This window comes from Mobula hypostoma, chromosome 19 (genome assembly GCF_963921235.1).
Source record: "Mobula hypostoma chromosome 19, sMobHyp1.1, whole genome shotgun sequence".
NCBI classification, from domain to species: Eukaryota; Metazoa; Chordata; class Chondrichthyes; order Myliobatiformes; family Myliobatidae; genus Mobula; species Mobula hypostoma.
This window is the reverse complement of record NC_086115.1, coordinates 65823138-65836348: the sequence shown is the minus strand read 5'-3', so window position 1 is coordinate 65836348 and position 13211 is coordinate 65823138. Positions and strand designations below refer to the sequence as shown.

The 13211-nt window shown below is 42.1% G+C and overlaps 1 protein-coding gene across 5 annotated transcripts in view; it reads right to left on the bottom strand.

Annotated features, from left to right (window-relative positions):
- gpam (glycerol-3-phosphate acyltransferase, mitochondrial) overlaps positions 1-13211 on the bottom strand; it is a 179494-nt gene that overhangs the window by 51335 nt on the left and 114948 nt on the right. For all 5 annotated transcript variants that reach the window (XM_063072075.1, XM_063072079.1, XM_063072076.1 and 2 more), the window contains one exon: positions 3779-3878. In XM_063072075.1, the coding sequence (XP_062928145.1) occupies positions 3779-3878 (100 nt within the window). The remainder of the gene's footprint in view (positions 1-3778; positions 3879-13211) is intronic.

Below are 13211 nucleotides of genomic sequence, written 5' to 3'. Positions count from 1 at the left end.
TCAGTGTCAGAGGCACGGTCATTGCTGCTTCCCGCTTCCCCTATCTAGGTAGGTTATTTCTGCGCACTCCCCCCGCCCCCCACAGTACTCAAAATGGAGTACCTATTGTTGAGGGAGACAGCACAGGGGTGCTCTCCACTATGATATTCTCCTTCCCTCTCCTGACAGTTGCCTATTTATCTGTCTCCTGTAGCCTTGGGGTGACCACCTCTCTGTAGCTCCTGTCTATCACCTCTTCACTTTCCTTAACAAACCGAAGGTCATCGCACTGCAGCTCCCGTTCCCTAACATGGTTCCTAAGGAGATCATCTCCTTTGTCTTACTAATGTTGAGTTGCAGATGATTCAGCTTGCACCATTTGACTAAGTCCTTCATCAGGCCACTGTATTCATCCTCATGTCCTCCCTTTATACACCCAATTAATGCTGAGTCATCAGCGATTTTCTGCAAACTCAGTGTTGTATCTGAAGTCCGAGATATACAGGGTGAACAGGAAGGGAGACAATACAGTCCCCTGTGGGGCCATGTCTGACACACAGCTCCGAAGCTGCACAAACTGTGGTCACCAGTCAGGTAGTCCATTACCCAGGAAACAATGGAAGTTCCAACCTGCATTGAATGGAGCCTTCCCCCAACCCCAGCAATGAAGGCTGTATGGAATTGAAGGCACTAGAGGAATAAAAAAACATGATCCTCAAAGTGCTGCCCTGCTAATCCAAATGGAAGTAGGCTCTGTTCAGCAGACAGATGACAGCATCATCAACTCCAGTGTGCTCCTGTTAAGCAATCTGCGGGGGATCGAGAGCTGATCTGACCAGGCATCAGAGGTAAGCCAGGAAAGCCTCTCCATGGTCCATCACAAACAAGAGAAAATCTGCAAATGCTGGAAATCTGAGCGACACACACAAAATGCTGGACGAGTTCAGCAGGCCAGACAGCATCTATGGAAAAAAGTACAGTCGACGTTTCAGTTGCTAGGTCTGACGTGTGAGGTCAGGGCCACTGGATGGTAGTCATTCAAGACTTTCAATTGGCCCTTCTTGGGTACTGAAACCACTCATGATGTTTTCCACAGTCGGGGCCCTTTCCGGGCTGAGAATCAGATTGAAAATGCACTGGAGAACTCCACACAGCTGCTCAGCACAATCCTTCAGGACCTTGGGGTTCACACTATCTGGTCCCAATGCTTTGTCGTGTCTGAGTTTCCCCAGAACTCTTCTCACCTGCTCAGTAGTGAAGGCGAGTCCATGATGACTGGAGAGCTGGTAGAAGGCGGGGGCTGGGGAAGATGAAGATCGGGACGATAGCAATTAGTATATGGAGCTGTGGATGGTAGGTGCAGGGCAAGGGGGGGACGTAGATAGCTGTAGCATGTGTTGCTCATCCACGCGTTGAACTGGAGGCAGGAGGGGAGGTGTTGGTGCTGATGGAGCATTGAGTGCCTTGGCACCTGGACTGGTGTGCTGAGGGGCATGTGAACAGAGGGCAATTGTCAAATCTATTGAAGAATTGGATCAACTCATTAGGCATTATTATGGCTGCATGCCGAGGCTCTACAGCTGGGCTGATTGAAGCCAGTGACGTACTTCACGCCTCTCCACACATCCTTTGTACTGCTTTGCTAAAGCTTGTTCTCTAGCTCTCCCTTGTATTCCTCTTTAGTCACTTTGATCTTCTCCTTTAACTCCCTCTGCACATGTTTCAGTTCCTCCCTGCCTCCTTTTTGTGCTTCAGAAAAGATGCAAATAAAGTTGAAAGTGTACAGAGAAAATCTTCAAGGATGTTGCTGGTACTGGAGAACTTGATTATATGGAAAGATTGAATTCCATGTTCAATGGGTTAGGACTCTATTCCTTGGAATGTAGAAGTTTGAAAGGAGATTTAGTAGATGTATACAAAACTGAGGGATAAAGATTGGGTAAATGCATGCAGACTTTTTCCACTGAGGTTGAGTGGGACTACAACTAGAGGTAATTGATTTAGGGTGAAAGGTGAAAAGTTTAAGGGGAACATGAGGGGAAACTTCTTCACTCAGATGGTGACAGTGTGGAATAAGCTGCCAGCACAAGTAGTGCATGCTAGCTCAATTTCATTGTTTAAGAGATGCTTCGATTGGTGCATGGATGGCAGGGGTATGGAGGGCTGTGGTCCCAGTGCAGCTTTAAAATGGTTTGGCACAGACTGGGTGCATCATAGGGCCAGTTTCTTGCTGTACTTTTCTCCGACTAGGACAATTCAACACTCAGATTTTGGTGCAGAATGCTAGAAACACTCAGCAGGTCCACCAGCATCTGTGGGAAAAGTCATACTTAACTCTTCAGGTTTGGAAACTTTATCAATTCTAAAGATGATATTGATTGTGGGTAACATCCTGAAGCAAGAATCAGAGCTGGACCATCAAGATTTCCAAATAAACAGAGACTGAATCATTGGAGTTTTATTGTATGGACTGATTTTGTAGTTCTAACTCTTAGGGAAACATTTCTGTTCCCACTAAGGCCAGTAAACAGAAGTATTACACAATTAATCCAGCAGACAAGGCAGGGTGAGCAGTGAGCTTCAGTTCCATGCTGTGCAACTATACCTCATGCCAGTTGATTACAAAACAGAATTAGTGGAAGGCAAGGAGCTATGGGCCTCCATTGTTATAGCTTCCAGAATTAATGCTGAAACAACAAACTGTATTAGTGAAATTGAAAACCATTTATAATGCAAAGCCATGTAAAAAACTGAAGAAATTTCATCAAGAAAGCCTCTTATTTCAGCTTAATTGTTATGTTATAACATTGGCTTCCATCTAGGTTAGCAACAAATACAAAGTGTTTAGCCACACGTATGTCCATCATCATTATTCCACTTCTATAATTCTCATACTATGAGCAACTACAATAATATTTGTAAATGCTTTCAATCATCAAAGTTAAGTGATCATTTTATGCAGCGCTGTTAAACTTCATACTATTGAAAAATGAATGTTGGTCTCTGGTTATGTCAGTACCTCCAGTTGAACTTTGTCTTTTTATGTGTTTTCCCCCTAGCCGTCAGTCTGTGGCTTTGCATTGCCGTGTGCTCATGTTTTCATGCTCCATGTGCTCCTGTCCCCACTCTTGCTCTACTCCAGTCCCTGTATTACTGAGTACTCCGCCTCTCACCTGTTTCTCATTATTACTATATTGCTGCCACATGTATCTCATTGTGGTCCACCTATCATCTGCCTCTCTGTTTATCGCTCAGTGTATTTTAGTCCTGTTTTTCACCTGTTTGTTGCCAGATTGTGCCAGTGAGTTTTCCTGAACCTTTCCAGCATTCGTATCTGAACTCTGTCTGAATATCAACTCTGCCTGTTTCCCGATTCTGGTTTTTGGATTTCTCTGCAATTTTTGATCTCTGCCTGAACTTTGATGCCGACTTTGTTGCCCCTCTGGATTTGTTACTCAGTAAATATCATACTTGGTCTGCGATTGGGTCCCTGCTTCAGTGCCCTGACAGGTTAAGTTATCTGGGAGAGATTTTGGTGCTTGTCAAGTGTCACAGAGGTGTCAGGGCAATCTGAACAACAACATGGCAAAAGTTAATTCCCAAAAGAGCAAGTGAGCAACAGCAAACAATTCACCACCAAGAGTCGCTGAGCATGATCCAGGTGTTGCCCAACAAAATAAATTATTCTAATCATACTTGCTCCTCTCTTAGCATCTGATTTTAAAGGAAGGGAAGCAGATGTAATAGCCTACCCCAAGCACATTGCACTTAATTAAGTTGTTTATTTTTGATTGCTTACCTCTGCAGCAGCTTTTTTAACCATTTCAAGCTGCCCTTTGTGTATCTGTATACTCCAAAAGAAACCATTGAATAGTTTCAGTAGCACCCACCCTGTCAATCTGAAAAAACAAATTTGTGAATACCTTAACAAAACTTTGAGATATACAACTCAAAATCTGCATTTCTATTGCCTTTCTGTATGTATACTGAAAACATAAAAATTGATACAAAGATACTTTACATTGAAAAATGTAATACAGGTCCACAATCCCTTATCCGAAATCCTTGGGTCCAGTTGCATTTCAGAATTCAAAATTTTTTGGATTTCAGGCCCCCCCCACCCCCACCCGATACCAAAACACACTTATGCTCAAGTCCCTTATTTAACCTGTCTCAGTGTGGTGAACTTTAAGACCCAGCGGCACACCAAACCTATGCACATCCTCCCGTATACTTTAAATCATCTCTAGATTACTTATAATACCTAATACAATGTAAATGCTATGTAAATAATTGTTATACTGTACTGTTTAGGGAATAATAACAAGAAGAAATTTTATTTCCAACAAAAACATTCAATAAAATATAAAAATATATAGCTTCAAACAAACTGAATCAAACACATGGTAAATGACTTATTGGAATAAATGTAGGACGTCACTGTCACTGTCAATATAAAACTTCAGTAACTTGTCTTTCTGTTTATTTAAATCATATACAGTGGTAGTTCCGACACTATTTTCTTCAGTAAGATGCCGCACAGACACACCACGTTCAAGCTTCTGCAATAACTCCATTTTCTGCATTATTGATAGACAAGATTCCTTCTCTTTTTCTCATTGTTACCCATAGGGGTATCTGCGGCTCTTTTTGACATTTTCACAGTGAAATTACACACAAAAATCAACAGTGAACACAAGATATCAGCAAACAGCAAATTCACGTGTAACCAGTACGAGCGCTGAGCCACAACTGACGTCTGGCTAGTGGTGCCACGTCACACCTGAGTGACGTCAGCTGTCGGCGAGAAAAACTTTGGTTTTTGGAGCTTTTTGGATTTCAGAATTTCAGAAAAGGGTAGTCAGAATCAGATTTGATATCATCAACGTATGTTGTGAAATGTGTTAACTTTGTGGCAGCAGTACAATGCAATACATGATAACACAATATACATTTGAAAAACTAAATTAGAGTAATATATACACATCTCTTAAATAGTTAAGTAGTGCAAAAATAGATATTAAAATGAGTGATGTATTGTTCACAGGTTCAATGTCCATTCAGATATCAGATGGCAGAAGGGAAGAATCTGTTCCTGAATCGCTGAGTGTGTGCCTTCAGGCTTCTGTATCTCCTTCCTGATGATAACAGTGAGAAAAGGGCATGCCCTGGGTGGTGGGGGGTGGACACTGCCTTTTTGAGGCATCATTCCCTGAAGATATCTTGGATACTATGGAGACTAGTACCCACGATGGAGCTGACTAATTTAACAACTCTGCAGCTCACTTTGATTCTGGCAGTAAACACCCCCTTCCCCAAGCACCCAATACCAGACAGTGATGCAGCCAGTGAAAATAGTCTCTACTGAATATCCAGAGAAATTTGAGTGCTTTGGGTGACATACCAAATCTCCTCAAAAGCTTTCTTTATAGTTGCATCAATATGTTGGGACCAGGTTAGGTCCTCAGATACATTAACACCCAGGAACTTGAAATTTCTCACTCTCTCCACTTCTGATACCTCTATGAGGACTGGTGTGTGTTCCTTCAACTTGCCCCTTCTGAAGTCCACAATCAGCTCTTTGCTCTACCAAAACTAAGGAAGTCAATCTACCAGTATTCCACATTTAATTTTTAATTCATTCTTTGCCAAATGGCTCACAATCATAGTTAGCATGTATTATCTACACCTGATTATCCTGGTTGATGGTGATCAGCCAGTTTCTTGAGGCTGTATTCGAGAGCCAAAACCGATGGTGGAGAGGTTGTAGAGACAGATGTTATGACCACAAAATCAGGCAACAAAAGTTTGAGCATAATATGACTAACATCCTGAGCTGTGTATATTTCAATGCTACAAGTATTGTACGAAAGGCAGATGAGCTCAGGGCATGGATCAACACCTGGAATTACAACATTGTAGCAATCAGTGAGACTTTGTTGCAGGAGGGGCAGGGTTGGCAGCTCAATATTTTGAGTTTCCATTGTTTTGGACATGACAGAGAAGGAGGGATTAAAGGAGGAGAGATGGTATTACCAGTCAGGGAAAATGTCATGGCAGATTGGAAAATTTGTCTAGTAAGGCATTGTGGGTGGAACTGAGGAATAAGAAAGGTATGACCACATTAATGGGGCTATATTACAGACCACCCAACTGTCTATAAAGATTACAGGCTTAGGGAACCTTGATTTTCAAAAGATATTGAGGGCTTGGTTAAGAAAATAAAAAAGGAGATGCATAGCAGATATAGGCAGGTAGGAAATAATCAGAATCAGATCTAATATCACTGGCATATGCCATGAAATTTGTCATCTTTGCAGCAGTACAATGTTATACATAATGATAGCAAAAAACATGAATTGCAGTATATCTATATATTTAATGTATATAATCTATATATAGATGAATGGATGGCTGGTTCTTCGCTTCCAAAGGTCAAGAGGTAAGAAGAGTGCTCAGGAGCAATGGTATGATCATTGGTGACTGTAGAGGTCAACTCTGGATCAGTAGACTCTGGAGCAGTAGGGACACAGGAACAGCTGGGAGGCAGGTGTTCCTAGTATGATCCTGCCTGCATCTAGTCTCCTCTTCAGCAGTTGTTCTTCTGAATTCCTCAAAATTCTTGGCTGTGCCGTGGTTCAGCATTCTTCAGCGATCTCTGTCACAAGCCAGCTGCTGCCACTTGTTGACTTCCATATTTGCCTGACAGACCTGCTGGTTAAGTTGGTCTTTGTATCTCTTGTTGGGGCACCATAATCTCTCTTGCCCTAAGAGAGTTCTCCATAGAGTATTGCTTTTGGTAACCTGGAGTTGTCCATGTGAGACACATCACCTGAGCAGCAAAGTAGCTCCGATGTTTGGAAGTTGAGCCTTCTCCAGGACCTCGTTGTTGGAGACATGGCCCTGCCAGCTGATACCCATAATGGAGTGGAGGCAGCACTGATGGAATTGCTTGAGCAACTGGATTAACTTGCGGTACAAGACCCAAGTCGTATAACAGTGAAGTGACAATGGCTGCCCTATATATCTGGATTCTTGTGGACAGATGCAGCTGGTGGTTCTTCCACATGTTTCTGGAGACACACAAAGGCACTGCTGGCTCTGTGAGTCGACTGTTAATGTCCCTCACTATGGTAGTGTAGTTGGAGATGGCGCTGCCCAGGTAAATGAAGTAGTCAACTGTGGTGAGAGGCTAGTCGTCAATGGTGATCCAAGGTGGGTTGTAAACGCCACATGGGGCCTTCTGATGGAGGATCATTGTTTTCTTCAGACTGACCATTAACCCAAAAGCTCTTGCAGCCTTGGCAAACTGAATGACTGCAGCCTGTAGCTCGTCCTCTGTGCGCGTGAGAAGAGTACAGTTGTCCGCATATAGTAGCTCGAAGGTGAGCTCTTGCATGGCTTTTGTTCTGGCAAGAAGGTGGCAGAGGTTGAAGATATTTCTGTACTATATCTAAATATATTAAATAGTTAAATCAAATAAGTAGTGCAAAAATAAAATTTTTAAAAAAGTAGGGAGGGAGTGTTCATCCGTTCAACGCCCATTCAGAAATCAGATGGCAGAGAAGAAGAAGCTGTTCCTGAATTGCTGAGTGTGTGCCTTCATATTCTGTACCTCCTTCCTGATGGTAGCATTGAGAACAGAGAAAAGGTCCTGTTCTTCAACCTTCTGCCTAGTTCCCGAAACTCACACTTCAGGACCTCATCCCTCTTCCTACCTTTGTCATTGAAGCTGTTCACCGTCTCAACCCCAGATCCATTGATGTCAGTAAGGGTGAGCCTGTCTCCGTTCCTCCTGTAATCCACAACCAGCTCCTTTGTTTATGCAACATTGAGGGAGAAGTTGTTTTCTTGACACCACTGTGTCTGGGTGATGATTTCTACTCTATAGGCCACCTCATTATTTGAGATCAGGCCAATCGATGTAGTATCATCTGCAAATTTAATTAGCAGATTGAAGCTGTGGGTGGTGATGCAGTCATGGGAGTACAAAAAGTAAAGAAGCGGTCTTAGGACACAGACCTCGGGGGGAGGGGGGCTCCTGTATTGAGGGTCAGAGCTGAGGGAGCTCGTTCTTACCACCTGCCGGCAATCTGACAGGAAGTCCAGGATCCAGCAGCACAAGGCAGGGTGAAGGCTTTGAGCTTCTTGTCAAGCCTGGAGGGAATTATGGTGTTGAATGCTGAACTGTAGTCCAAGAACAGCATTCTCACATAAGCATCCCTCCTCTCCAGGTGTGTAAGGATGGTGTGCAGAGCCATGGCTATTGCGTGATCTATCGATCAATTGATAAGTATATAAAGGCCATGCATTTGGAGGGCACCAACAAATGAAGAGTGCACTGATGTTGTCTCCTCATATGGTGAAACATTTGCAAATGGATGGCCAAGATCAGAGAACAACTCAACCCAACCAGTAGGTGGAAAGTTATTGGAAGATATTTTAAAGGACCAGGTATGTATTTGGATAGATAAGTATTGATTTGGAATAGTCAGGAAAGCTTAGTGTGTGGTAGGTTGTGCCTAACCAAACTCAGGGTTTTTCAAAGTTACCAGGACAGTTGAAGGCGGCAAAGTAGTGGATGTTGGCTACGTGGACTTTAGTAAGGCATTGGACAAAGACCCACATGGGAGGTTCATCAAGAAGGTTGAGTCACTTGGCATTCAAGATGAGATAGTAAATTGGATTTGACATTGGCTTTCTGGGAGAAGCCAGAGAGTCGTAGTAGATGGTTGCCTCTCTGACTGGAGGCTTATGAACAGTGGGGTGTGGCAGGGATCTGTGCTGGGCCTATTGTTATTTGTCACCTACAGCTGCAATAACAAGTTTGCAAACTCTTTGCAATTAACTGGTTTTCTACATTAATTACTCATAAAACGTGGTCTGATCTTCATCTAAGCCACAATAATAGACACGCATAATCTTCCTAAACTAATAACACATAATTGTAGTTCTTCTCATCAATACTGAGTATACCATTTAAAGAATCACAGTTTAGGTTCAAAAAAGTTAGTGAACCTCTAGGGTAATGCTTTCTACAAAAGCTATTTGGATTCAGGTGTTCCAATCCATGATACGAGATTGGAAGTGTGGGTTGTCAAGCTGCCCTGCCCTATAAAGACACACAAAGAGGTGGAAAATTTCTTATATGCTTTTATTTTAATGCTAGGAGCATTATAAGAAAGGTGGAGGAGCTTAAAGCATGGATTGATACCTAGAAATATGATGTTGTAGCTATTAGTGAAACATGGTTACAGGAGGGGTGTGATTGGCAAATAAATATTCCTGGATTTAATTGCTTCAGGTGTGATCGAATCGGAGGGACAAGAGGGGGAGGTGTTGCATTGCTTGTCAGAGAAAATATTACAGCGGTGCTCTGGCAGGATAGAGTAGAGGGCTCGTCTAGGGAGGCTATTTAGGTGGAATTGAGGAATGGGAAAGGTGTAGTAACTCTTATGGCGGTGTATTATAGACCACCAAATGGGGAGCGAGAATTAGAGGAGCAAATTTGTAAAGAGATAGCAGATATTTGTAGTAAGCACAAGGTTGTGATTGTGGGAGCTTTTAATTTTCCACACATAGACTGGGAAGCCCATACTGTAAAAGGGCTGGATGGTTTGGAGTTTGTAAATTGTGTGCAGGATAGTTTTTTGCAGGAATACATAGAGGTACCAACTAAAGAAGGGGGAGTGTTAGATCTCCTGTTAGGGAATGAGATAGGTCAGGTGACAGAGATTTGTGTTGGGGAGCACTTCGGGTCCAGTGATCACAATGCTATTAGTTTCAATATAATTATGGAGGATAGGTCTGGACCCAGGGTTGCGATTTTTGATTGGAGAAAGGCTAACTTTGAGGAGATGCAAAAGGATTTAGAAGGAGTGGATTGAGACAATTTGTTTTATGGGAAGAATGTAATAGAGAAATGGAGGTCATTTAAAGGTGAAATTTTGAGAGTACAGAATCTTTATGTTCCTGTTAGGTTGAAAGGAAAGGTTAAAAGTTTGAGAGAGCCATGGTTTTCAAGGGATATTGGAAATTTGGTTTGGAAAAAGAGAGATATCTACAATAAATGTAGGCAGCATGGAGTAAATGAGGTGCTCGAGGAATTTAAAGCATGTAAAAAGAATCTTACGAAAGAAATTAGAAAAGCTAAAAGAAGATATGAGGTTGCTTTGGCAAGTAAGGTGAAAATAAATCCAAAGGGTTTCTACAGTTATATTAATAGCAAAAGGTTAGTGAGGGATAAAATTGGTCCCTTAGTGAATCAGAGTGGACAGCTATGTGTGGAGCCAAAAGAGATGAGGAAGATTCTGAACAATTTCTTTTCTTCCGTATTCACTGAGGAGAAGGATATTGAATTGGGTAAGATAAGAGAAACAAGTAGGGTAGTTATGGAAACTATGATGATAAAAGAAGAGAAAGTACTGGAGCTTTTAAAAGTGGATAAGTCTCTGGGTCCTGACAGGATATTCCCTAGGACCTTGAGCGAAGTTAGTGTGGAAATAGCAGGGGCTCTGACAGAATTATTTCAAATGTCATTAGAAACGGGCATGGTGCCGGAGGATTGGCGTACTGCTCATGTTGTTCCATTGTTTTAAAAGGGTTCTAAGAGTAAACCTAGCAATTATCGGCCTGTGAGTTTGCCGTCAGTGGGGGGTAAATTGATGGAAAGTATTCTTAGGGATGGTATATATAATTATCTGGATAGACAGGGTCTGATTAGGAACAGTCAACATGGATTTGTGTGTGGAAGGTCATGTTTGACAAATCTTATTGAATTTTTTGAAGCGGTTACTAGGAAAGTTGATGAGGATAAAGCGGTGGATGTTGTCTATACGGACTTCAGTAAGGCCTTTGACAAGGTCCCACACGGAAGGTTGGTTAGGAAGGTTCAGTCATTAGGTATTAATACTGAAGTAGTAAAATGGATTCAGCAGTGGCTGGATGGGAGACGCCAGAGAGTGGTGGTGGATAACTGTTTATCAGATTGGATATCGGTGACTATAGGTGTGCCAAAGGGATCTGTATTGGGTCCAATGTTATTTGTCATACATATTAATGATCTGGATGATAGGGTGGTAAATTGGTTGAGTAAGTATGCAGATGATACTAAGATAGGTGGAGTTGTGGATGATGAAGTAGGTTTTCAAAGCTTGCAGAGAGATTTAGGCTGGTTAGAAGAGTGGGCTGAAAGGTGGTAGATGGAGTTCAATGCTGATAAATGTGAGGTGCTACATTTTGGTAGGACTAATCAAAATAGGACATACATGGTAAATGGTAGGGCATTGAAGAATGCAGTAGAACAGAAGGATCTAGGAATAATGGTGCATAGTTCCCTGAAGGTGGAATCTCATGTGGATAGGGTGGTGAAGAAAGCTCTTGGTATGCTGGCCTTTATAAATCAGAGCACTGAGTATAGGAGTTGGGATGTAATATTGAAATTGTACAAGGCATTGGTGAGGCCAAATTTGGAGTATTGTGTGCAGTTTTCGTCACCGAATTATAGGAAAGATGTCAACAAAATAGAGAGAGTACAGAGAAGATTTACCAGAATGTTACCTGGGTTTTCATCACCTAAGTTACAGAGAAAGGTTGAACAATTTGGGTCTTTATTCTTTGGAACATAGAAGGTTGAGGGGGGATTTGATAGAGGTATTTAAAATTATGAGGGGGATAGATAGAGTTGACATGGATAGGCTTTTTCCATTGAGAGTGGGGGAGATTCAAACAAGAGGGCATTAGTTGAGAGTTAAAGGGCGAAAGTTTATGGGTAACATGAGGGGGAACTTCTTTACTCAGAGAGTGGTAGCTGTGTGGAACGAGCTTCCAGCAGAAGTGGTTGAGGCAGGTTCGATGTTGTCGTTTAAAGTTAAATTGGACAGCTATATGGACGGGAAAGGAATGGAGGGTTATGGGCTGAGTGCAGGTCGGTGGGACTAGGTGAGAGTAAGAGTGCAGCATGGACTAGAAGGGCCGAGATGGCCTGTTTCCGTGCTGTAATTGTTATATGGTTATATGGTTATAAGTCAGGTTATGGTCAGAGCCTGCTCTTCTCCAGAAAGATCTGTTTATGCGCACCATGCCTCGATCACAACTTTCAGAGGACCTTAGAGGAAAAATTGTAGAGATCCATGAAGCTGGAAAATGCTGCAAAAGCATTTCTAAAGACCTGGGTGTTCATCAGTCCACAGTAAGGGAAATTGTTTACAAATGGAGGAAATTCAGTATTGTTGTTACTGTCCCTAAGAGTGGGCATTCTGCAAAGATCATATCAAGAGCATAACATGCAATGCTGAAGGAGGTGAAAAAGAACCTAAGGGTAACAACAAAAGTCCTGCAAAAATCTCTAGAACTTGCTAAAATCTCTGTTCATGTGTCCAGTGTAAGAAAAACACTGAACAAGAATGGTGTTCGTGGAAGGACACCATGGAGGAAACCATTGCTCTCAAAAAAAACATTGCCGCATGTTTCAAATTTGCAAAAGACTACCTGGATGTTTCTTAATGCTTCTGGGACAATGTTCAGTGGACAGATGAGACAAAAGTTCAACTTTTTGGCATCGTTATGTTTGGAGGAAAAAGGACACTGCACACCAACACCAAAACCTCAACCCAACTCCGAAGCATGGTGGAAGGAGTATCATGGTTTGGGGCTGCTTTACTACCGCAAGGTCTGGACAGCTTGCAATTGCTGAGGGAACAATGAATTCAAAATTGTATCAAGAAATTTTAGAAACATAGAAAACCTACAGCACAATACAGGCCCTTCGACCCACAGTGCTGTGCCGAACATGTACTTACTTAGAAATTACCTAGGGTTACCCATAGCCCTCTATTTTTCTATTTTACAGGAGAATATCAGGGTAGCAGTCTGTTACCTGAAGATTAAAAGAAGTTGGATGATGTAACAAGACAATAATCCTAAACACAATAATAAATCAACAATAGAATGGGTTAAAAAGAAGAAAATTTGTGTTTTGGAATAGCCAAGTCAGAGTCCAGTCCTTAATGCAATTAAGATACTGCAGCATGACCTGAAGAGGGCTGTCCATGGAAGGTATCCCCGAAATATTGATGAACTGAAACAGTTTTATATGGAGGAATAGTCTAAAATTCCCCCTTGCTATTGCACAGTATGATCACCAGCTACAGGAAATATTTGGTGGAAGTATTTGCTGCTAATGGAGGTTCTACCAGTTATCAAGTACAAGGGTTCATATATTTTTTCCACCC